Here is a 26,393-nt window from a genome sequence, read left to right on the forward strand (position 1 = left end):
ATCTTCGTCAACATAAAAGTCATGTTATACCTGCATTTCTGATTACCTTGCTGGCGAATCATCTCTCGTGCAGAATAGGTGATCTGGACGATGAGGAAGTTGAGGTTTCCGCACGAATCACTTAACACAGATCTAATCGGTAAGCAAAGTCCTGTGACTCTTTTTTCATAATTCATTTATCTGTCGTTATTCGTAACAACACCAACGTTGCAAGATATCTCGTATATTCCTAAAGATTCTATGTCCCGACGTTAGCGCATCAAAACGCGAACTACGCTGTCTCGTGAAATCTAAAGATCGATACACGTATCGCAATATATTTTGCCGTAGGTTACTTGAAACTGATAGCCGTTTCGTGAAATTCATGTATACTGAGAATCGTGCATTGCCGCGTAAGCAGCGCCGCTTTAGGGGCACGTGTTAAAGAGACTTCCGTGACAGACAATCGTCAACGAGGCCCAGAGGTTGGTTAACAGTACGTGATACGGTAGCTTTAACGTAATCTGGTTTCCTTGACGACGCGGAGGACGCTTCGCTAGAACTGTCTAATCGCTCGGCTAACCTATCGATATGTCACTTTCGTGTTAGGAATTTGTCATTTAATCGACCATTAACCAATTACGTAAGTCCCTTACATCACTTACGAAAGTCTACCTCCCTCTACATCGTTTGCGAAATCAAACGTACCTCGACTGCTCTCGAATTAGTTTATCAATTATGCTACCTTCGTGTTCGCCTTCAAATGAACGTAGCGGATTTTACGCTTAGCGTGCTGCGAGCTGCGAGCTGCGCACGCATGTGTGATCATGAACAGTCTGAAATTATTAAATTTAATTAAATCGACTGATGCTTTTTAGGAGCGGGGTGAGAGGAACCTGCGAACATATCGGTAATTCCGATGTTGTGTGTGGAACAGTTTTTCTCTCCTTGGCTGTCTGACCGATAGCCGAATCAGGAGTAATCCTTGCCAGTGTTCTAATATTTTTCTTCGAAAGTTCGCGTAGAAAGTTGTTATCTCAACGAAGAATCCATGGAATTTGCTTTTAAGGATAATACTCGTGTATCAGACTGAGATTCGGATTAAATCGAAACAGTGAAGAACAGAGCTTTTAAACATTCACGGCACCCACAAAAACATGTAGGTCGTTCGACGCTGACTGCAGTATGAAACAGAATATCTTGAGGGAAGAAAAAGTGTGAGAAATTGAGGGAAGATAACATATCGATACCAATGGACAGCGATAGACTTTTCTTCAGTTTAGAAGCGATTTTCGAATGTTGACGAGCGGAAGGCAAGCTGCGGCTACTGTGAGCATCGACGAACGCTTCGTTTACGCAAGGAATCAACTCGCTCCGACAGCAAGCCACGAAGAAACAACAGCGCAAAGTAAAAATTATAGTATATTATAGTATATATAGATTTCCGAAATATTGTAGCCTACTGTAGCACGGTAACAAGTATGGAGTAGCTGCCCTTGAATACGATTAAGCTACTTAAAATAGTCGTTGATCTAGGTATTGTACACAATACAAAGTGGCTCACAAAAATATTCGAACGCTCCTAAAATCTTTTCATGTATACAGGGTGTCCCGTTTAACTCTGCCCCCCTTAATTATTCTCTTATTTGTTAAATATAAAATATACAATAAACATATCGTACAATGTTACATGATGCAAGAAAATGTTTCGAGAGAAAGTCATTGTATTGTAAGGAGGAAATTAGGCTATGAAACTGAATGTCATCTCTGGGTCACATCTTTTGAAATTTTAGTAATTTGCAACGTCTTTTCTTTTTTTTTTTTAACGGAGTAACCTATTTCCTTATTTACTATTAAAAAGATGAGATCGAAACGCATCTCGCCATGACTCATACCTTGAAATAATTTCATAAGATTTCGCAAATAATCGACTAAGATGGAAATTCACAGAGAATGAATTACAGAAGCAAGATAAACATCTCAATCGCATTATTTGTTATCCTAACGTGCACTCAACGATCTGAAAATTACTGCAGACAGAAAAATACGTGTTTTCACCGCCTATGCATATGTATGTTTACTCTGGCATATATTTTCAGATCGAATTCAAATTTCGCCAATATAATGATGGCGATCGCATCTCATAACAGTGCTAATGAAATTTCAAAATGTTTCATAGCATAACACGTGCGCAATGATATACTGTAGGCACGTGGAAGTTTTCGACGACAAGTGTACAAATACTTTCACGAAGCGCTGTAAATCGAAAAAGAGAATGAAATTTGTTCGTTTGAGGCTTCGTTTCCGAGGAAATTGAATTTGAAAATTCAACAAGTACTCACGTACTCCCCATCGGACATTTCCAATATGAATATCCTATTCTATGTCAAACTCAATTTTCTCGAAAACGAGACCTGAAACGAGACAATTTTTTTTTTAATTTATTTGTGCACGAAGAATTGCCTCCCGCTCAATTGCATCGCCTGAGACACGTCATATGTAGATAAACTCGTATACACTAGCACTTGCGACGCTTTGCTGTAATAGTGCATCGTTCGTTTTGAAAAGTTTTAACAATTCTACAGTTTCGAACGCGATTTACAGAATAAAAGTTGTTCGACCGTAATATTCTCGAATCAAATATTCCAACGGTATCATATGGAAAAATATTCAATCTCCTCGCTGTTTCGATACGAAAATAAGATAGCGAATTGAACTCTGAAAAAGAGTTACGCTTACTCTCGATAAAATACTTGTCGCGTGGCGATAAATTATTAACGTGAAAAAATTGCTCAAAAGGAAATGTGTTTTATTCGTTCGTTGGTTTTTGTAACTATAGTCTATTAACTTTAGTATTAAAGTATCCTGTACGATGTTTGAATAGGTTTTAAACGATGTGCAAGTGTTTCCGTTTTTGAATTCGTTAATCTATTGGCGAGCCTTTTCGTGAAACTGAATCTATGGTGGCGATATAGAGGAAAGTGGTCAAATATGGAATACCTGAAATCAGATACAATATCTTTTATTTTTCTTTTTATTCTATCTTCCCTATCTATTCTATACTTCTTTATTATTTTTATTGATCAAGGTATTTTAGTTATAAAATCACATGTAAAAAAGAATGACATAAAAAGGATAGCTATTTGCGATAGTCACATATCCAAGTGTCGAACTCTACATCAACACATTCATCATATGTTCAAAGTCCGCACATTAGGCGCTTGATCCATATTTCTTCATCACAGTGAGCGAGTGAAATAGCCTATAGCTGCCTGACCGATATTCGTTTGTCAGGTTTTTAAAAACGGCACTACTCCAATTAGGTATACCATTCCATATTTCATCAGTTTTCTATATTTGACCTTAAGTTTAATTAATTTGATTGGTTGCCGAAACGCAATAGAAGCGATTGCTTATTTTTCCTGCAGGCTTTCTTTTGGATGAAAGTCGTGTCCATGTCTTTGCGAATGTGTATCTGTAAGGATAAATGTGATGGAATAGAAAGTTTATGTTTTATGGAATTTCCTAGTATCAAATTTCGCCAAATTTGGCGATTTGAGTTTGATTCGGTTCATTGGTGTCTAAATTATAAGGCTCGATGTTTATACTAATTAATCTTCTGTGTACCAAAAGTGATGACCAGTTGGCTTAACACTTTATTAATAGAAAATTCATGTTTGTATTAGAATTTTATAACTGGGAGAGTAACATGAAATAAATTATTTGTAAACAAAAAGTATTTCGGTAATAGCTGATTAAATAAGATGCATGAATTACAAAACAACAATATACTACATCGATAGCGAAATAATAGAAATTTGAACAAAGGTTTAAATACTATATTATAATATACTATTGGCGGTTATTAGCAATGGCGAACGAAAAGAAGTTTATAAAATAAGAAGAATCAGAAGATAACGTAATTTTTAAAAAACGACTTCTTATTTAATAAGAGCGATAAATGACAAATCTTATACGTAAAATGTAATAAATGACTGTTCCGAATATGATGATAAATTTTTAGTGCAAAAGTTACTGTGAGTAGTAAATATAAATTTTCAACTTTTCTTTGTATAAAACTGTATACTATGTGAAAATAAAGAAAAATCAAAGAAGTAAATTTATGGAACGCTAATTACATCGAAGATAATTCGATATCGTCCGATTCTCTTTTTACGTGTAATCCTGAAATGCCACGTTGAAAAATCGTACTTTCTTATTATTATCGGATACTCCAAAGCACTGTTATCGCATAACCCCGTGAGCGTGGATTTTCCATCCCCTAGTCACTTAATATCCCTCAACGGTCTCTATAACTGGCATTGGTGGTTCATTGTCCAGGATAAATAACCGATCTAGCGTGGTTTCGGCGTAAGCTTCGATAATTCGATCTGGCGACTTTGTACGTCAACTTGTTAAGCCGCATTAGGAGGGTGAAACAATAGTATCTCCCTCGAAAACCACCGTTTATTTCTAATATCTGTACAGGCTGCCTCGGAAACAGGTGACCAAACTTTGGTACGGTGTTCTGCACAGCCGTGCAACGGAAAGAGATCATATAAACGAAGGAGCCAAAGAGTAATGGAACTTTCTAATAGGCTCTGTTTAAAACATGGACCGTGAAACTCTTTTAGAGAACCTTCTCACGTTATGAGTTCCTATGAGGACAGATACAAAGGAAAGTTCTTGAAAATAAAAGTTTTACTTTCGACAGATCTCATAAAATATGAAAGCAAAAATTTTTCTATAGCAGGAACGGATATTTTGCTCATCAATATTAAAAAACTTCTCAATTATTATTGTAACAGATAGTGAATACTAGTTTCTATGATTTTTTTGTTATGAAAAATATATATATATATATATGCTTCTATTATACAAATCCTAAAATATCTGTTCTATGATAACACTTTTTAAAGAATTACTGAATTTTGTCCGAAAAATTGTCGATATTTGAACTGCTGTAACTTCGTGAAGAAAAAGTCATGCAATAGCCCCCTTGGACTCGTTTTAAATTATGTGGGCTCTACTTTCAAGCATTACATTGAATTTCAAGGTCAACATCAAAGTCAATTTTGCAGTTAATTTTTTTGCAGATGTCTACAAATCTAGAGGTGATCCCTAGAACAACTCTATGGCCTCAACTAAATAACTTTTTTACACCTTGTACATTATAAATATTTTATTAAAAAATACGCGGTAATATTGTCGCCGCTCATCATCATACATTTCGAATGTTCGAACTTCTGCAGACAGAATATTTTTCTTTTTCATAACATGTCCGAATATTAATGCGACGTGAAAAATACAGTTAAACGTTATTATTAGGAAGCAACATTCACGTATTTTCAAACTGCAATAAATAGTTCATATTTTTGTAGAATGGACGGCACGATATTTAAATCATCCCATCTTATAGAAAGCGACAAATACAGAGATAACGCTGTGTCCGAATATGAATGTAAGTAACGTAAATGCGAAACATGTACAGGTACCCGCATCTGCAACGTTACACGTGTGCAATTCACCAAAAGCGTTAATACGTTCGTCCAATATCTTCTTAAAGCGTTATAACGTGAATTTCACAATTTTCAGCAAATTCGAGTAAAGTGGAATTTCGTAACATATACGACGGATTTAACTTCGAGTGACATATTTCTCACTCTCTTGACTTAAGGTATAAGGACCTGGAACACGAGCCATTACACGTAAGAGAGATAATACGTTTAGAAGTAAAACATTTACTTGAAGTCTTCCCCTTAAATACACTAAATATGCGTATAAGACAAACGCCGTCTCAGAAGACTGTTTTCAACTTTCTGTTCACTGACGAAGTCAATGAAATTTTCATTATGAAATTTAATGGCAGCAGTAACACACAAAAGCATTCGAACACTTACCACGGAATTCTGTTTGTCGATGTATTATACGCATTGTACGGAACTTTTTTTAAAATTTCGTTGGTTCAGTAATGATACGCAACAATCGCGATTGTGAGACTAAATTTTGAAACCATTCCATCAATTCATATAGAGGTTATGAGATTTATTGCGAACATATGCTTAAAGGGAACATATCAAACTCGCCGATTTTGATGAAGCTTATATGGGGGATTGATACTGAAAAAATATTTGACACATATTTTTTTATATTGGACATCATCCACATCGAAGAAATGATAGTATTGCTCAAAATTGAGGGTTGAACAATACGTTTCTTGGACTATCTGCGACACTGGAAGGCGTAGCAAAAAATTGTTTGAAATTATGCGTTTGAGATGAAGAATAATGTATTAAAAATTCTAATTTTTTCGTTAATTTTTCTTGCTAAATGCTATTATCTTTACAAGGGAAAAATATTATTTGAGCAAGACAAATGAAAGAGATCATTTAGTTCAAACGGTGAGCGTATAAGTCAGTAGAGTGAGCCACTATAGTGGCGCAACGTAATATAAGATGACATTCGCGAAAGCCATTACAGTGGCGCAAGTACCTAAAAGGTTAATTGATATAAGCTGAGCTCGAATAATTCTTGAACTAATTCTTCAAATAAAAATAGACTTACCAAATTTGAACGTTTCGACATTAATAACTATGTAGGAGTTCCAGGATAAGGAAGAGTTTTTCTTTGGAAAAAGTTGCATATAATTCACTCCAGTATCATGCGATAGGCCAGTGTGATCAGTCAGTGACAAATTAAAAAGAATGATTTCCAGCCACCCATTTCGTTTGTCTCGCTATTCATCGATCAAAATTCGAAGTTTTATATTTGTAATTGTAAATGTTATTAATTCTCATCTAATGCAGTTTTATTAGGATCTAACGAAAAATATAAATCTCTATTATTAAATAAGGCACTGAGTACCCAAAATTTTCTCTTTCATTTCTCCAACCAAATATTTAAATATCTCCTGTTTATTCTTCGTTCCATTTGATATAATAGGAACATTTTTGTATCGTATGGAAAACAACAAAAAGCGTAAACTAGCTTCAATGAAAATGTTCGCATTTTTGTATTTTTGACTACCATAAAGCTCGTTATAATAGTACTAGAAACGACACTAACGAAAATTACTAATTGTTATGTCATTTCTGATAGCCAGTTACTCAACGTGCTTTATTTATAAAAAAAATTATAGTACACATAGCTGTCAAACTAATCACTCCTGTCTAGTTAGAACAAATGAAAAATAATTACAGTACATTAAACTTACGTGAACAAACATTCATACAAATGTATCAGAAGAAGGGTAGTTCTTAAAATACTGCTAATATCACTGATAAATTATGCTACTAGTTATATTGGCACTAATGGAATTAAGGTTTGTGTTACCAAAAGGGAATCAGAATTGGTACAAACATACAAAATTTCTTGTCGCATAAAGCTTTAATAACTATGGTATATTTTTTAAAACAAATATATATGGAACTCGAAGAGGTTGATATATTGGAATTAAAAAATTATAGCGAAACAAAATTTGCATATACTGTATCTATGTCGTACTTATCAATTTATTTTCCCATTGCTTTTTTCCTGTCTTTTGTCTATAGTACTTTTTTATTCCATTGATAAATGGTTTCCATTTGTTCAAGATTAATGATTGCAATTGGTTGTTTTTGTGTTACTATAAAATTGAAAAGTCATAAGCTATTCTTATTATAAGCGGCTATATGGGATATAATAATATCCTATATATATATGATATGTACATATATAGGATATATGAAAAAACTGCTGTCGTATCAATTACAAATTGTCCGTATATTTGACTTCACTAATAGTAATAATAGTAGTAATTTTAATCATTGTAATCATAATATACCGCATGGTGATGGTCATAATGGCGTACGGATAGATAGAATAATCGCAACAATAATGCAATTATAAACTATAGAAATAATAATTATTATAGTATTTTTAAAAAATCATCACTACCATCTTTGGGAAACAATATGCAAGATGATAAAATAAAAGTAAATGGATGGAACGTAGTATTAACCAAAGGAACCGAAAGTGATGGAGGAATTCTTGCACGAAATTAATTCACGAATCTGTTTAACGTAGCAATATTATCATAACGTAGCAATATTATAATAATATTGGAATCCCTATTATTTGTAAATGACCGTCCATACGTATAGCATTCGCTAAAAATTCTATTTCTCTCTTACTCGCATACACTCCGCGCGCGCAATCGATTAATCACTCCCTGTTCCTTTCCTTCCATCCCAGCGTAATAGAAACTCTTTTTCTCCACCAGAAAACAGTCTTTCGTTGCACTAGCTAAACGTCCTCCTCTTTGCATCTACTTACTACGAATGCGTTTTCCAGTGTTTCCGATGTCCAAAATATTAAAAATAAAGCTTCTTAAAAATTAACCATCATATTTCAAGAACATCGTAAAAAAATGTTGAAACGCATTCAAATAAATAAGTATGACGTATTATTTATTTATCATATACCACGTCATATATTTATTTACATACAAATAAATAAATGAGTGTACATTACGTATCTTTTTTTTTCTTTTTTCTCTTTTTTTCGAAATTCGAATCTCGCCCTTATTGATACATTATTGCCGTAGACTTTTTATTTTTCAGTTGCGATGATACATTAAGCAAAATATGCCCGACATTTAATAGTAATAAAAACGAAATCAATTTTATAATTACTGACTTACAATTCCAATATTACCCAACGATTAAGAGGAAAGCTTAATATGTGTAATAAACTTTGTACACGATATACGGTATAAATCGAAATTCAATTAGAAACGACATAAAAAAAACTGCAATTATATAAAAGAAAAGATGAAATGCATAACCATTCTTATTCCAATTTACATTTGATACAAAGTCAAAAGTATTTAAAAAGGCAAGCCCGATGTAAATTACACATAGAACTATTCAAACTAAAATTATTTCTAGCAGAAAGTTCCGTATAAAACTTCATTCTGAATGGTAAGACGCACTTGCGATATATGTACGTGCGACATGTTTTAATTTGTTTCTTAATTACAAAAGTCATAATTTCAAGGTACAACATTTATATTTCAGTTTGATCAATAAGACCGTCGTCATGAATACTTCTACTTTTGAAACTATGAATTTGCGGATGAATAATATTCGTTAATTCGTATAATATTGAGCGAGTAAGTAGTAAGAAAAGGAAATTACCATTTTTCTATGCATGACGTCTTATCATATATAATATAATATAAATTGTCCTTTATTCGAATATTGAACGCGTTTCCTTGATTGTTTGCATTATTTGCTAGAAGTAAATAACACACGACTATATCCAAGCGAATACCTTTCGCAAAGAGGAGGGTGCAAGTTAAACGTAAGAAGTATATTAGTAAATCTTAGAAAAAATAATGAAACAGAAAAAAAGTGTTTTCTTTGCACCTTATCACTTTACGTCTCAAAAACTGCTAACATAAATCTATTACTTGTAAAAAATGCAATTTATCCAACGCCACATATTATATCGTCGTATTATCATCGTCATCGTCATTATTTTAAATTGCAGAAGTAGAACATATGAGTCCTTCGATTACTACAAACTATACAGTTAATAACATTAGTAATTATCTCCCTTATTCCTAATTTTAGTTATAACATTTTAGTCCATCGCTATTCTTCCATTATTTTACTGTTAAAAACAATGTCGTTCTTCCACTTAGGTTATTCTAACATAAACTTGATGCAATGATACATATATGTTGATTACATATGTGTATATCATGAGAGCAATCTTTCCAGAAAAAAAATTAATAGTACGTCAATTATAATAATCTTTATGAATGGAAAGAAAATATATTCAATAAAAAATGACTTTAAAAACATACGTTACATACATTCCTTCGCATTCGTTATATCGCTCCTACTTTCACTCTTGCGCGCGCGTTCTCTCTATACTCTTTTTTCCACGAAATGTAAATCGCAAAAATCCATTCACACTGCATTTTGCTCGCGTATTTGCACTTATAGCTATCGAAATAGTTCATATTTCTCTTATTATCATAGAAAAGTTCAGCCACTTGTTACAAACTTATTACGGAAAATCTCTTCGTCCATACAAACCAAAGCATTAATATTGCACAGTTCTTTTGCACTTAGAGTAGTACGATGTAATAACTCCTGTTACGAGTCACTAATAACGTATCGAGTTCGTTTTTAAAATTATTTCAAATTAAAAATTCGACTTGTCTTTAATCATTCTTTCTTGTTATTTGTTATTTCGAAATTATAATTCATGCAAAGGATTCTTTTATGTATAAGAAATATATTTAGCAATTAGTAACATGATAAATTAATTATTATGAAGTAGAATAAAGTTTTGTGCATATATGATAGCTTTTTTCTTATTTACTTTTCTCTATCAAGAGGAATATTACGGTAAAGAAGGAACATTTCTTCTGTCATATGCTAAGTTGCATCACGTAAGATGAACGGTTAAAAAAGCACAGAAATATTTTTATGAAGTGATATTTTTATACAAGTCCCTTGTATACTTTGCAAGAACAATCGAAGACATTGTTGAGATATTTCATTGAACATTTGGTGTTTTTCTATTAACGTGCAATTACTCGAGCAAACATATCGATATAGATTATAATGGTCATGTGGATAAAAATGATAGTAGTTATGGTGGAGGTGATGATGATGATGATGGTAATAATGATGGTGGTGGCGTTGACGATGACGATAACAATGATGACGTCGTCGACGACGACGACGACGACGTCGATGATAGCGCAGAAGACGACGACGAAGACGACGTCGACGATGATAATGATAATAATGACAATTGTAGTAAGACTGAAAATAATGACAATGTTGTTGACTCCAATAATAACATTGTCTGCTTTCCATGGCTTTAAATCCTGGCAGTGAAGAACGAATTAACATGAATGGCGATGATACGTATCTCGATACACGAGAAAGGTTTTGTGTCCTTATTCGTAAAGATAATTTGAGGGCCAGATTTGGCCTCATTCGGGATCACCAGTTAGCCATGCCAGGTTTATTTAATGTCATGAAGTAGATCTGGCACGCACTTCCACCTTTAGCTGACGAGAAAAATACCTAAAATAAACAAACACAATGTGAACCTATGCTATAGAAAATAAAGGCAGTTTAATTATAATATGTACGTTTTCATTATTACTATCATAATAATATATTCTTTAATATGTATGCACATACCTTATCATTACGCTCGCAAAGGAACTTGAGCCGTTGAGCTTTCTTGTGCATGAACACACCATCGAGGTGTCCACTTTCTACGCTTCTAATCTCAATAGCTTTGTTGCCCCAGCCCATAATTTGTCCTGTACCAATATATGCAACGCTAGTGGGCATTTCGCCCCATTGTAGAACCATGGTCTTGGAAAGTCTACCATAAGTGTTTACGTATACACCTTCATTATCATAACATAACAGTAACTGCATGCCATTACTGTTTGGTAATGCCACAATACAATGTGGACAAATGGGGCCCTGAGTCTGCAATCGATAAGAAACGTCTTAATGTAAATACAGGAAGAAGCATTGACTATTTTTAAGTCATATTATAAGTATTCTCTCACGTGTTTTGGCAGATAAATATCATAGACCGTTGCCGAGTCTAAATCAACGGCATGAAAACCATCAGCACTGCCATAAATAACTTTCAACCTTGTACCCTCTTCTATGGTAAGATCGACAAGTAGTGGTCTATGCGCTAATTCACCGAATGATTTAAAAGCCATGAATTTGTGATAAGGTTTAGGTGCCCAAGCGTAAATTTCTATGGAGTCTTTCAGTGCGATGACAAGAAACTTTATTCTCTCGTATTTGACTATCTTGAAATGTACCGCACCTTGAAGATCGCCAACGTTAATCCAACCATTGCGTCGTTCAACTTGCTGAAATATGAAAAAAAGTCTGAGCATATTAAACATATTTCCATGTGTATGTATCGTCGATACATGTTAAATTAATCATCGATCAACGAAATCGATCGACAAACAAAAAAACGACTTACATCACTGTGTCCATCGGTTCGCAAGATTTTACTTTTGAGCCAAGAAAGATAATATACCCGTACTCGATTCTTCTTTCCGCTAATTGTAACCAAAATATTTTGTCCTTCGAGAACTTCCATCTGTTGGAACCGTCTTCTACTTATTAACTGATATACTTTGCCCTGACCACTTCTATCCAATAGCACCAGACCATTTTCAGTGCCAATTAGTAGATTTACTCCTGCAAATAAACGTTGTTTTAATTAATAAGGATTGCGTAGAGGGTTGCGTAAAGTAACGTAAGGTAACACGTTCGTTTCTAAAATATTGTATTCCTTATGTAATGAATTTACCCCAAAGTGCAGCGCACAGAATCTCACTGTTGAATCGTTTCTTGTATTTACGTATTTCAGGTGTGTCAGACGCGAGGTCGTGGCTGGTTGGTGTCACATTAACATTTACGTGAGACTCCCTTCTAGCTGGTCCCGCGCCGAAACCAAAGGTCAGGAAAGATCTTTGCTTCTGTTGAAATGCAAGTGGTTGTGGTGATTTAACTGCTTGCCGATACTGCAACAGAAAGTATCTTAAAATTGAACTGGAATACATAGATCTAGAGGATAGAATGCAAAATAAACCATTCAGAAAAATACACGTGTTATTACAGGAGATGATGCAACCAAGAGACAAAATACGACAACTGATAGGGTGTAAAAAGTAGAAAATACAATAAGACGTACACCTAATGAGGTAGTAACATGCAATAAAAGAGGTAGATAATACTTATCAGACTTACAGAGATCATACAAATTTCCCAAACAATTTGAAGCGAGTAACATACATACAACAAATATACATGTTTCACACACTACAAATACCAAATGTACAACGTAAAAATTATTACGGTAAAAAGAGAACAGAAAGTATTGTACTTTTTATGGGTTAGGTTAGGGTTAGGTTATATATATCCTGGAGTCTAGAATAAGAAATACGAAGTAAATTTCAGAATAAAAAGGGATAATAGAAGTTGAAAAAAGTAGGAAAATAGGTAGCAAGCCTAAATAAAAAAAATAAGGAGGAATATGAGCAAACACGTAAGAAAGATAGAGGTGGGGGGAGAGAGAGAAAGTGATAGCTAGAGAGAGAACGAGCTGAGAAAAGCGCTGTGATTGTAATTGAATTAGAGAATCATTTCATTCGCACGATATCTAGGAAAGGGCCCACAAAACCAAATCGAGAATGCGACGAGATAGTGTACAAGATATTGACATTCCATGCACGATGCACGGTGAGAGTTAAGAAAAATAGTAGAGGATTTTGTTGCGTTTCCGTCCTTTACGCGCAAGAAAATATCCTACAGAAGGAGGCAGAAGCAACACCGAGCTAAATCAATATCGACTGAATACTTACATGATAATTAGTATTGGGATTGGGATGGTCAGTAGAAAGGGTCCTGCTCTTCGGATTAGAGCTTCCACGCGTCCCAAACACACAACAGAATCCTGAATTAGTCACGCTGACAAACATAATGCGACTATGTGCGCAGATATTTACGCACAATAAAACAATGTAAAATAATATAACATCCGGTACGCTAACTTTCTTACATTATCAAATTTTCTTTTCCTTGCAAATAAATAGATACCAAGCATTCTGATAACGTTCTATTACTTTCAGCGATTTATTCTTTCGACTCTTCGTATACGATCCATTGAGATAGAACAATTGGTATAACTTTTAGGAATTCGATCACAGCGTTGCATCCAAACAAAGAAAATCGAGAAAGTTAAAGATGAAAGATACGGAACTTGTATTGGGAAAGGTAACCATATATAATCTCCGTACTCTTTTTCTAAAGCAAAATTTTATAATTACTATATAATTTCATGGTCCAAAGAAAAATGAGAAAATCGAAGAATTAAAGAAAAATGTAGAATGAGAATCAATTGAAATGATCAAAGAAGATCAATTGAAAGTCACTTTTCGGTTATTAATTGGTAAAGACTGTCACAAATCTAGAACAAAAACTACCACGTACTTCGTACGTGTAAAATTTCTATCGTTTCCAATATTTCCTCGGTTTTTGTAATCATCATTAAAAGATATCGTTGAAGGTAAAGCAATATTGATATATAGAGAGCATTTGCCAGTTGACTCGAAGTGTGATTATGAGTCGGCAATGTCACTTAAACATACAGAGTATAAAATTAATTGAATTTCCTTACATAAATAGATAAATGGAGCGAGAAAGTGAACTCCTGTTTTATTATATTCTTACTATTTTATTCGTCGCAACTAGAATCAGTGTACTTAAACAGTGGTACAGTACTAGTAATACAGTACTCATACACTACATATGCAGGATATTTAGCACAAACTTCGACATAGTTGTTGTGTCAATAAAAAAAAAAAAGAACAAGCCACCTTCCTTTATTTAAACAGCACCATATAATTTTTTTCTATTCAGTGCTGTAATGACAGTTGTTATAAGTATTCTAATAGACTTTTTCGTAATAACTCGCTCAAAAAATTATCCTGAAATGTGCCAAAATTCATTCTTGACATCCAAGTCATGCACGAATATGATTCGATAATATCCTGCAACTGAATGGAAACGATAAATACGTTTTTCTTATAGGCTTCATATTTTTTTATGAAATTATTGGAATAGTTGTATCCTGTTACTAATTTCCAAATTTTCAAAACTTTCGTACAATCCACATAACATATCCATACAAATTTTCTAAGTGTACGAATGCTACATATGCGTTTGTTGAAATATCCCTGTTAAAACTATGAATGTGTTTGAAACAAAGAAATCTGTCACTCGCACTCGTTTGAAAACGCGTTCAAAAATTCCATATGAAAAATTCTTTCTTCTGTGGTTGGAACTTTCCTTTAAAATCTCGATAATTTTCGAGTTTTGCCGTTTTTATAATAATCGTTGAACGTGATAGTTAATCTAATCATCTGGCCTATCTGAAGTTGCTTCGACAGTAAACCAGATGCAAATGCGGGCCAAGTTTAAGGAGAAATCCTGTCCATTGACTAGCAGAGTGTAGTCGGATATTTATACCGGAAAGTCGGGGAAGAATCAACTTCAAAAATGTTGTGTAAGTTGGTGTAAAATAAATATACAATTTTTACTATCCAGTGTTGAATCGAACGTGTGAGAAAGAAAAAATTTTCACGTCTCGCCTTTCGCTTTCAATAATCCTTTGAAACATCGTTCACTTATTAGCGGTTGTTATATGTTTTGAAGAAACTATATTAATTTTTACTTCTCTATCATTTGTTCGTTTGTAGTTATTGATATTTAAAAGTAATAATTTGTAATTTAGTAATTTTTTACAATTGCAAAGTTTCGTTAAGAATTTTTTTTTATAGTAATTGAGGATTTTCTATAGTTCCGATACTTTTCCGGCTATTATTACACGTGATAGAAGTTTCTGTTTTCTATTCTGTTATGTTACAAACTAACATTTGTCCCGAAATTGACCAAATTGAACTTCTTTCGTTGATTGAGAGAAAAATGATATTTTCTGCGCGAGCTACGAAAAATCGCGTTTAGGAAATTGTGGAAATAATTTTCGGATGGAAACTATCGCTATTAATTAAAAGATATTTTTAAACAATATTTCTCCTTATTATAAAGAATTGCCTACGTACTAATTCTATGTCAAGATAATAAAATACCTCGATTCAATGTGCTTTGTTAACAGCAGTCGTACATAATATTGTTGTTAGGGGAAATCTTGCTCAATTTGTTGTTCTCGCGGACGCACAGCCGCTTTTTAGAAAATCAGTTCAGTTTCTCCTGCATTTCCACCTTGAAGAACGATTTTTACAATCCACGCATGTCAATTTCATAGAAGCGTTTTTAACGTGTATACACATACAGAATTATTCGTTACTAACACTCGAATACATAGCAAGAAAGCTCTCTTATCGTATTTAGCACGATGTGTACAACATATTTGTCAAGATATTTCAGATCTCTCTCGTCCATCGCATGGCAGTTCACGTAGAATTTTACCACCATGCATTCACGCTAATACGCAACTATTCGATGATTCTACGCATACATATGTATATAAATAAGCACATATACAGGACGTAACTCGCAAAAAAACAGCATACTAATATATTTTCATTAATACGTAATACTACGAAAGAAAAAAAAAAGAAAAGAAAAGAGATAGCGTAATACATAATGTTTCAAAAATAGATCGTTTTCATATGTTACCAACATGTTGATTTGAAACTACAATGAAAGATATAAATAGAAAATAACAAGAACAAATCACATAAAGCAAGTACTGTAACTGTTCAGAGGAACAAAACTATAATGTTTATGGTATTGATTACACGGTGTACGTATTTATAGAAAAATTGTATCTTGGATAAAATGTGTGAAAATTTGGACAAGCATACTTTATATATTTTAATCATGATAAGGTATCTCTTACTTTTGTCTATAATTTATAAGCGCAAACTTTCATAGAAATAATCACATATTTGTAATGAAAAATGTCAACATTTCTTTAAAATTTAGATTATACGACAATATTACTACTTTTAAAGTGTAATTAAAAACAAAATATATTCTTTAAAGCGCGTTATATTTTACAGTTAACATTGAAAATTATTTCCACAATGTTTTCAGCATTTACATTTCGACATTAACGATTTACGCTCGAGGCGTTACGTCAAACTTTACCACGTTAAATCAAATACTATTTTCTTTAAATACAAAGAAATTAATGATTTAGCTCACCAAGGATAATAAATAACTATTCTGCAATTATTGTGAGTTTCCTTGCTGCAAGAACGACTTATCGTTTCTTGTGTTTAGATATGTTGAACAATATTGTTGCAAATATTTAGTCTCATAAAGTTAGCGACACTAGTTAAAAATTAAATGACATTACTAACAATTTAAATCTCTGGAGAGTTTTAAATAGAATCACTTACGTTCAAATGAATAAAACTATGTTGCACTACATCTAACCTACGTTTGAATTGAAATGAAACCAAATTTTGGTTAAAAGTACACATTAGCAAAATACAGAATATTGTACATTTACTATTGTTTACACTAATATACAGAGAATTCTGTTTTTACACGGTAGGGGATCGTTAAAAAAAAAAAGGAACTGTACAAAAGAAGTCATGTAAAAAAAAAGATACAGTGCACGTGAAAGAAAAAAGAAAATTTGTTTCACACTCAAAAAAATCAGCGATATGAAAACAAACAATATATTTTTTCAACAGACTATATCAAAATCTTTAATTAAATCTTCAAATCATCCTTATCTATTTGAACATATTTTTTATTTTAGAAACTTATGAAGATATTTATATACGTATGAACACATATAGGCAAAGTGAATTATTTTTCATATAAAGAAAGTGACATACCACTAATTCAAGAATACAAAACGACAAAGAATATAACTTACATTTCTGGGCCTCAGAACTGCAATGTATTAAGCCACATTTTTCAAACCTCATATCCATTCTGTGTATATTGACAATATCTCAAGCTTCTCAACTGAAGGAATCAATGTATATTGTCAATATGATATTGTGAATATTTATTGACAAACCGCATTTTCGTAGAAAATCTTGAAATATTGACCATATTATTGATCGTCTGAGAGTATCCTAAAGGAGAGTAAATCGATGTTGCAAAAACATTGTAACAAGATACACAAGATTTGGTATCATTTTTAGACTGTTATATTAAAAACTAAACAATTCGGAACGAAAGCGATTTCACCATTGGATAGAGTAGAAAATTTGATAGAACAAAAATATAAAAAGTCATTGTTTTTTTTTTAGGTGGACTTAATACACTCTGAATCTGAGGATCTGAATCGACATACGTTTATTAACTAAGTTTTCTTAATTTTGGAATTACCAAAACTCGACGTCACCACTCAACTTCGAAATACGTTTTATATGACTTTTCCATAAAGTAGCGACTTGAACAAAAAATAAATAACTAAGCAGTAGCCAGTTAGCAGTTAAATTCCAATAGATATGTAAAATAAAATTGGAATAGGAATCTACGAAAAGAAATATGAAGAAAGCTTCGAGCACAAAAGATTAACGTCAAATGATCCTTTCTTTTTTTTTCTTTTTTTTTCTTTTTTTTTTTCTTTTTTTTACAGAATACGATGATGTGAATTGCATTAAATCATATTAAATCATGTAACAAAAAGATTTAATATTTTTTAAACCGTGTAGAATTAAAATTGCGTAAAAGAAAATCGTATAAAAACAGAATTGACTGTATCGTGAAAACACGTCACATATTTCGAGAAATTGAAGCTTGAATTTTCATTGGACCCTTCTCCTATATCTACCGGAACTCTATCAAAGGTATGCAATTTAAAAATATACTTGGGCTAAAATTATATTAAAAAAAGAAAAAAAATATTATGATTCAAATATTAAGCTCATTATCAATAATTTAAAAAACTACTATAATTTTAAAAAAAGCAACAATTTTAACTTATTTCTTTCACATTTGTTGTTAAAATAAAAGAAGTGCATCGAAGCAAAGCGAAAGAAAGAGAAAACATAATTGATCGACCAAAGGGTGCAACTATTACGAAACTGTCCTAAGAAGAAGATTAGATTTTCAAATACGATCTGAATTCTTTGCATTTGAAACGCTCGTATGTCATCGCTTTTTTATATCTAAAAATACCACTTTTTTTTTAATTTTTTTAATCTATTTTTCTCTTTTTTTTTTATAGCGGCTATATCTGTAATCTTTGAAATGCGTACAATAGGCTTACGATACGCGAGTTACATACACTATAAGAATAACACAAAATCAGCGATCATGGACAATAATGATTCCCACGTAGCATCAAACATGTGAGACGAATCTGAATGCGTGGAAATTGACACATTCGCGGTTACATATATGGAGAAGATGAGGTAATAGAAAGAAATGCAATTATATATGTGTGTAAATATGTATATATCTAACCTCTTCACTTGTTGTCTTATCCTGTCGTTGACCTGGTGACGAGGTAAGAAGATCCGGCAAGACGGAACTGGGCCGTGATCCGGGGGATGAATCCGACCTCTGAAAATCACCGCCACTTCCTCCGCCTCTCGAACGATCACCACTTTCCCGATTCTATAAAAATATTGATTAATACTTCAATCGATCATCGTTATTAATAGAATAGGAAAAAATCTAAACAAAAGAACGACGATAAAATCTGCTCAAAATTTAAGACCTGAATTTCTTTTTGAACGATAATCTTCGAGCAAGCTGGAGATCTTCATCTCGATCGATAGATTAAATCTTACCGATACAGAAGAATATGTATTCGTGTGTTTCGATATAAAAAGACGTGTAATTGATTGTAACGATCTATACATACAACTTGATAACGAAATGGATGCAACGATTGTTTTCGTTTTCTTTCTTTTCTCTCACCTATAATACGAATTGCGTTTCGTCTACGATAAACGTCAACAGTCTGGTTCTGTTGTTGCGCAAGAAAATACACGTATTTACTTGAAATTCAGGTTTTAAGACGATCAAGCAAATTGCAATGAAATAAGTGAATGTCAAAGATCGAATTGAAAAATTGTAAAAGGCGAAGAAGAATGCAGAACGAAAAGGAAGGGAAAACAATGAAATTATGGATAATGATTTTACAAGGATCGAAGAAGAGAAGAAAAGACAAGCAAAACACGTGAAACGCAATTATTTAAAAAAAAAAAGTGAATAATGCGCGAGGAAGCAACAGAGAAAGTAAATACTAGGTATAATTGTTATTAATTTAAAATCGCTAATGCATCGACGACAAGTCTACAACAATAAAAATATATTTGGTATTTGATTTTTATATATTCGGTTGTCGACAAAGTACTTGTTACAATTACATGTAAAATATTGCGCGAAACATAAGAAAACCGGGTTCGTGCATAGAGAGTTGACAAAAATAAATAATAAACATTTGGTTCACTCGTCTACTGCATTAAAAAAAAAAAAAAAACATATAACAATACACACTCTCTAAAGTAATGACGGAAGCAGGGGATAAGCAATCTCAGGATCGTTTTTATATTCGTAACATTAGCAAAAGCGTGCAATAGGATGAAATACAACATCTTGGCACGAAATTATCGTATTATACATTGGTTTCTATAGATACTCGCGTTTATAATGATTGCATTCATATTTTAATTATTTCATGTTAAGTATTTATAACGCAATACACATTTCTTAAAATACTACTTTACATTTTACTGTCACCGTGTACACTTTATTGTGCAACAGGATACAAACAATAAAATGACACTACTATAATCCGACAACACAGTTACGTACTAAAATACGAACAGATCGTTTCGTAAATGATACGAATAACTTAATCGTAAAAGATGTATTTGTTCCAGTTTTGACACGAACGATGGCTAAAAGTTTGTTTGAAAATTAACAATAAACAGTTTGAGGAGTATAAGTTAGCATTCGTACGTTTATTTGTTGTTGATGCTTATATAAAAAAAAAAGAAAAGAAATCACATTTCAACGCTTATCGATAATACCAATAATGATTATAATAAGAAATATCTGAAATCAATTACACGTGTGATATGTGGTTGGATCGTTAGGTGCGATTATTAAGCGCAATTAAAAATTAAAGATACTTTTATCGTATCGATGGATTTTTATCGCAACATGATAGACAATGCTATTTTGAAGAATCAGTTTCTAGCGGAAGCGTCAAAATTGTCGATTTCCTTCGTTGTACGTTGATTTTACGAGTAACAGTAATAAAAACACAATTCATACCATGCCCAAGAAACACATAAAATGAAAAACAGAGCATGCTTGGCGTATACTGGGACATAGCGTTACAAACATACATCGCATACATCAAATAAAATGAAAAGCATCATGCAAGACAATAAGTCTCAATCATGATTCGTAACAGTGCTACCACAAAAATGTTTGCAAGCTGACATTTATGCATGTGACGTGTAACATACAAATGCGCGCGAATTATACGCATACGCACACACACGCACGCACACACGCATACAACAGCACTCCATCTCTTAAAATATCTTTTCGTCAGCAGTATTTCCCTTTCTTTTTCTTCTAAGTAGCTTTTCTCTTCCTTTCAATTTATCTTCGCGTACAATTCTACAATTCTCAAAATAATTATAAAAACACTGTTAACCAAGAACACACATTACGTATACAATCCACATTGACGACTAACGCAGTGCTGTCCAAGCTTTATTCGCGAGCAAACCAACATTCCCATCACTGCCTTTAATTTACGTACGAGAAACGTGAAAACGCTTGTCGCGTATCCAACGTAAGTACGAGTTTCGTACGTGGAATTTCAAATACGTACGCCTTCTTTGGAACAACCAAGTGCTACTTTATTCGTCACATTTGGTGTTAACCGAAGCAAATGTCTCGTCGTTCAGAGAAGACGCAGCGTGTGTTAGGTGCGTTAAGTGAGAAAACGCGATAAAGGATGGTGAAAAGAGGGAGAAATTTGTATCGTTTCTGGGATCTAGAATTTTACAAGTCCTAAGTCCTGTGTTATCGTAAAGGTACAATTATTCGTGACAAACGTGACGGGCAAGTTGTAAAAGATGTAGACGAGATTCACGAGGCGCTCTGAGAGGCGAATTGGAACTTTCTGGCTTAAAACGATCAGAATCTTTATATGAATACAAAATATTTTGAAATTATTATTTTAAAATTATATGAATAAAATAATACAAAAAAAAGTTCGAACGCTGTTTTGTAAAGGAAAGTCGATAAATATTTATATAAAAATATGTAGAATATAAAAACGTATTGCTCAAGTTGTTGACTAATAGAAACAAGAAATTGAGATATGATATCACTATGCGAATCTTTCATGAAATCTGTTTCCAATTACGCTATAACTTAATTCTATTATAAAACGAGATGGAGTGTATTTAATGTATTTCGTGACATCGTCGACTTCATCTACATTTTTTACAATTTTTTCACCACGTTTGCCATAAATCACTGTACTTTTATACGTTTGCACTTATAGAATGATACTTTATTGGAATTTTACAATTTTTAAAGGGGTACAAATTTGCCATTTTTTGACCATCCTCCTCCCCGAGTGAATGTTCTTCCAGTACGGTGCGACTGAAAGAGCTAAATTTTGAGTACCCATTAGTTTAGATTGATCATTTGATAATGGAAATTTACGTTTACTATATTTTTTATTAGATCTGAGAGTTTTTCCAATCAAAATATGTCCGAATACAGACGCATTCGGTTATCAATAAAGTAAAAGAAAAAATATAACGATAATAATTTCGTCTTACATGTAACATAATAAGCCCCAAACAAGATCGTAGTTGGACTCTTTTCTGTTAGCAGAATCTCAGCAAAGACGATAACGACCTAACATGGGACCCACAAAAAATATAAAAATTCGAATTTTCGTTGATCGATCATTTATTGAGCGCTCAAAATTAATCTGACCCGGGTGCTAGAGGCTGCTGCTTTGTCTCTCTCATCCTCGGCATAGCATAATCGCTTGGTTCGTTGAAGCAAATTTAATAAAAAGTGATATATTCATTAACCGTTTTTATCCGTACTTATCAATCATAAATAAATATCTGTAGGGGTAAAGTTAGCAGAGAAGAAGAAAGCTGTGTAACGAATCTCGTCCACGGACAGCACTGGATTAATGATTCTATCTCATCAACTTATCCCATCCCCCTTTTTTTCCTACGATATAAGTCGAATAATTTTCATACGATAGTATCGATGTAACAATTAATATTACTCTGTCTTCTTGTTTAGAACTTCTTTTAATCGACAGGAACGTGAATAAACATGCATTACATGTATACAGCTTTGAGTGATCGGTGTCTTATGATAACATTGTCAAATAAATGAAGAACGAAGGACATGAATCGCTTGAAAATTTGAATCGATTAATCAGAAACAGACATGCAAGAAAGTAATAAAATAACACTTGATCGCTATTATCATCGTAAAATTATAACTTTTTGTAAGACATTATATCTATATCTATATATAAATATATATTAAAATACTTCTTTTTAAATTTATGATATTTTTTTTAAATTAAATAATATAACTGATATGTTTATTATCAAATTAAGTAGTTATCAATTCGAAAGATCCTACAGATTCTTCTAAAGCAAAGACTACAATCAATTAGAATGCACGCTTATACACCGAGAAAGCTAGCGATTGATTCTATACAAATGAAAGCATATGCGTGAAATTCGATTTAATTATCAGCTTTGAAGTTAACGTTCGTTGCTATTTTCGTTGCTGATCACTTCTACGTCGCAATAATTCTTACGTAAAAGTTTCTTTTTTTACGATCCGATTTAATATCTACTGCGACAATTATGGCCTATATTTATACGAAACGAGAATGCTGCAAAAGTGCAAAAAACATTTTGTTTACTAACGATTCGCTCTTGTGGAAACGACGATGTTTTTCTCTTAACTTTAAAAACAAAAAGAAAGAAAAGGAAACGGAAAATCAAAGTAAATATAGACGAAGAAGAAGAAGAAGAAAAGAAACGTGATGAAATCAACGTGGAACCTGTGTAGTAGATATGCGTAACGTGAACTTAACGAAAATGACGTACGTAAGACACACTTTCACAAATTTTGAACTGCTCTTTTTCTGAATCCCGCGATGTTTCGCTGCGACGATCGTAGCAACGCTAGCAGTTTTTCCCTTCACACGGTGATGTAACGTAGAAACAAGACGAACGTCCTCAAAGAAATTCCATGCGGTTAATCCTCCTCTCTCAGGTACGGAATTTGAAATAACGATAAATATCGTTGTAGAGCGATAGGGTTTCTCGTATTTTCTCCGTACTAAGTATCGTAGATCATTCGAAAGGAAGGAAAGGATTAGTTCCAAAAGAAACGGAGCGATAGTAGCAGTGGCGATAGTGATGCTAACGATGATGATATCGATGGCAGTAATGTTAGTGGATAATAAATATGGTACTAGAAATAGCGCACTGTATTCGTATTTGTTGGATATTAGGATTCCTGAAAATGAAAGCGATTATTTTTACATGTTTCTATAGCCAATAATCGACTCTGATGTTCGTTGAAACCGATAAGCAATGTTATTTACAATGATTTTTGTTACTCAAAATAATATACTGATAGGAAATATCTTTTTACGCGACAACCTTAATCATTTTTATTAAGAAAAATACATATGTACATGCAGTTTCACTAACTTCAATCCCAAAAATTTTTCCTGATCTTCTCTTTCGCCCTCTCCTTCTCCTTCTCCCCTCTTTGTTTCTTTCCACTTCTCTCATCTCCATTTTATCATTTACTTTAACAACGTGTAGAAGAAATTGGCGGATTCGTTTTAAGAAATGTTACAATTTTAAGGAATCCTTTTGTTTATGCAGATAAAGTTTTATTCATCGGAAGAAGTAATATACGTACTACACACTGGACTTAACACGGGAACATAGAAAACTGAAGTTCTTTCACGTAAAATTTCTCAACATTATTTCTCAAAGGCGCACAATAGTCAACAATGTTTCTAACAATTTTCACAATGAAGTTAGTGAAACATTACATAGTTTCGGTAATTGTTATCGTTAATCTTATCCTCCATCGTTAATCACTTTTACAATTGGACGTGAAAGGTGAAAAACATTAACAAGCCATATAGGATGATATTAGTAAAATAAAAAAAAAAAAAAATAGATGTTATTCGTTAATAGAAATATTTCGTACATTTTAGTAGATGTAAATTACAATAGAAACCAAGTTACTTTTTATACTCTTATAGCTTGTGATAAAACTCAGATATACTGACTTATATCCATATTGCTATAGTAGGGTGTGAGCGTAAGTAATATTGTTATTATTACACAATAATTGTAACAATACATATACTGTTAGTAATATGCATGATGGTAATAGTAATAACGACGGCAATAGCCATACAAGTACCTTTAAGATGATAACAAAGCTAAGAATTTCTATACAATTTAACCCTTTGCTACTAAGAAAGTAACATTTATGTACAGGATGTCCGAGAAGAATGGATCAAAATTTACACTACGTATCAATGTGATAAAATAGATAAGAAAAGAACCAAAACAATTAATACAAATTTCTAAGCGCTTACAATTCTTCGATAGATCATTTTCACACGCAAATTTACCCCTTTGACCCCAGTAATACATAGTATCACTTTTGTCCCAACCTTTATGTCACACCCTGTATATCAGAAAGTGTAATTCTGTCGCGGTGAATTTGTCAGACTCTCGAGTTGTAGACAGAATTTTTTTAGATTTAAGTATCTCTTTTAAATTAAAGTTATGATTTATTGAGTTGTCGGAATTTGCTCAGAATTGCTAAGAATAATACTAATCAATGTACATTTGGTTCAATCGTATATCATCGCAAGATCTTAAAATGAAATTTATAATTCACACCAGGAAAGGTTCAAGACTTATTCGACAACACAATACGCACTATGTGTGCGATTTAATCGTTAAAAAGCATTAATTCCTGTGTAATTCATACGTTCTAGTCATATACATATGTATAAATGTGCAAATTAATCGTCCAAAAAATTGTCAACGTTCTACGAGCAATTTATCGTATGATTTGGAAATTGAACAAGATAAACTGAAATCGTCGCATTGTTGGCCTTGCATTGATCTTACAAAGTTTGAGGACGAGTTTGTTCAATAAAATGCAAATTATATAGCAAAGGGTTAAACATCAAAGTACATTGTAGAAGTGATGAGAATGAGATCGATTAAAAAAAAATGTCTGAGAATGATTAATGCGTCGTTTTAATACTACTCGACAGATACTGTAATATGAGAAAACATCGTTAAGCACGAGAAACAGAATGAGAAGCGAGAAAAAGAAGTTTCGTTAATAAGGTGAAAATGTTCCCTTTTCCTAAGTTACAAGATAACAATCTTAAAATACTATTAGTAACGTGAAATGATATACTGTTAATTCCATTATACCAGGTATACGTTATCAAAGTTCTAACGTTCCTCTATGAAGCTTTGTGCGACCTTGTCTGAATGAATAATCTAGTAAAATAGTATAGGATAATAGTAATTGTTGGTAACAGAATACTGATAGCGCTAATAGTTATGTATCCTACTCATGTTTGTAAATCTGAAGAAATAAAAAGAAGGAAGGTAACGGGGGGAAATGCGCCTAAAATTCGAGCGTAGCTGACTAGCTTTCTATGTTGATTTTTGTATGCCGTTAGATGTTGGAAGAACGGACGTGTAAAGGTTCAATGACAAAATATGCCTGTCGATGTGATATCAGAAAGTAAGATACAAGTGATGAAATACATTGTAC

General features: G+C 32.9%; 2 protein-coding genes and 2 long non-coding RNA genes across 17 annotated transcripts in view; 3 read left to right on the forward strand and 1 right to left on the reverse strand.

Moving 5' to 3' along the window:
• Positions 1-29: 29 nt before the first annotated feature.
• Positions 30-4,095, forward strand: LOC126928733 (uncharacterized). Its single transcript, XR_007716916.1, has 3 exons — positions 30-139; positions 331-622; positions 858-4,095. It is a non-coding gene; the product is annotated as an uncharacterized LOC126928733 (long non-coding RNA).
• A 1,266-nt stretch (positions 4,096-5,361) lies between these two features.
• LOC126927919 (trigger factor-like) lies at positions 5,362-10,864 on the forward strand. The gene is made up of 2 exons (XM_050743909.1): positions 5,362-5,440; positions 10,593-10,864. Exons 1-2 carry the CDS (start codon positions 5,362-5,364, stop codon positions 10,862-10,864), a joined length of 351 nt encoding a protein of 116 aa, XP_050599866.1.
• Positions 7,722-26,393, reverse strand: part of LOC126928708 (serine/threonine-protein kinase mig-15) — a 77,615-nt gene continuing 58,943 nt past the window's right edge. For 12 of the 14 annotated variants that reach the window (XM_050744369.1, XM_050744371.1, XM_050744379.1 and 9 more), the window contains 6 exons: positions 18,993-19,145; positions 12,343-12,556; positions 12,010-12,230; positions 11,573-11,890; positions 11,190-11,489; positions 7,722-11,069 (listed from right to left, as the gene is read on the reverse strand). In XM_050744369.1, the coding sequence (XP_050600326.1) occupies positions 10,986-11,069; positions 11,190-11,489; positions 11,573-11,890; positions 12,010-12,230; positions 12,343-12,556; positions 18,993-19,145 (1,290 nt within the window). In that variant the 3' untranslated portion in view covers positions 7,722-10,985. The remainder of the gene's footprint in view (positions 11,070-11,189; positions 11,490-11,572; positions 11,891-12,009; positions 12,231-12,342; positions 12,557-18,992; positions 19,146-26,393) is intronic. The other 2 variants (XM_050744377.1, XM_050744384.1) reach the window with 1 other exon arrangement.
• Positions 21,382-22,752, forward strand: LOC126928737 (uncharacterized). The gene is made up of 3 exons (XR_007716921.1): positions 21,382-21,484; positions 22,407-22,569; positions 22,655-22,752. It is a non-coding gene; the product is annotated as an uncharacterized LOC126928737 (long non-coding RNA).

This window comes from Bombus affinis, chromosome 2 (assembly GCF_024516045.1).
Source record: "Bombus affinis isolate iyBomAffi1 chromosome 2, iyBomAffi1.2, whole genome shotgun sequence".
NCBI classification, from domain to species: domain Eukaryota; kingdom Metazoa; phylum Arthropoda; class Insecta; order Hymenoptera; family Apidae; genus Bombus; species Bombus affinis.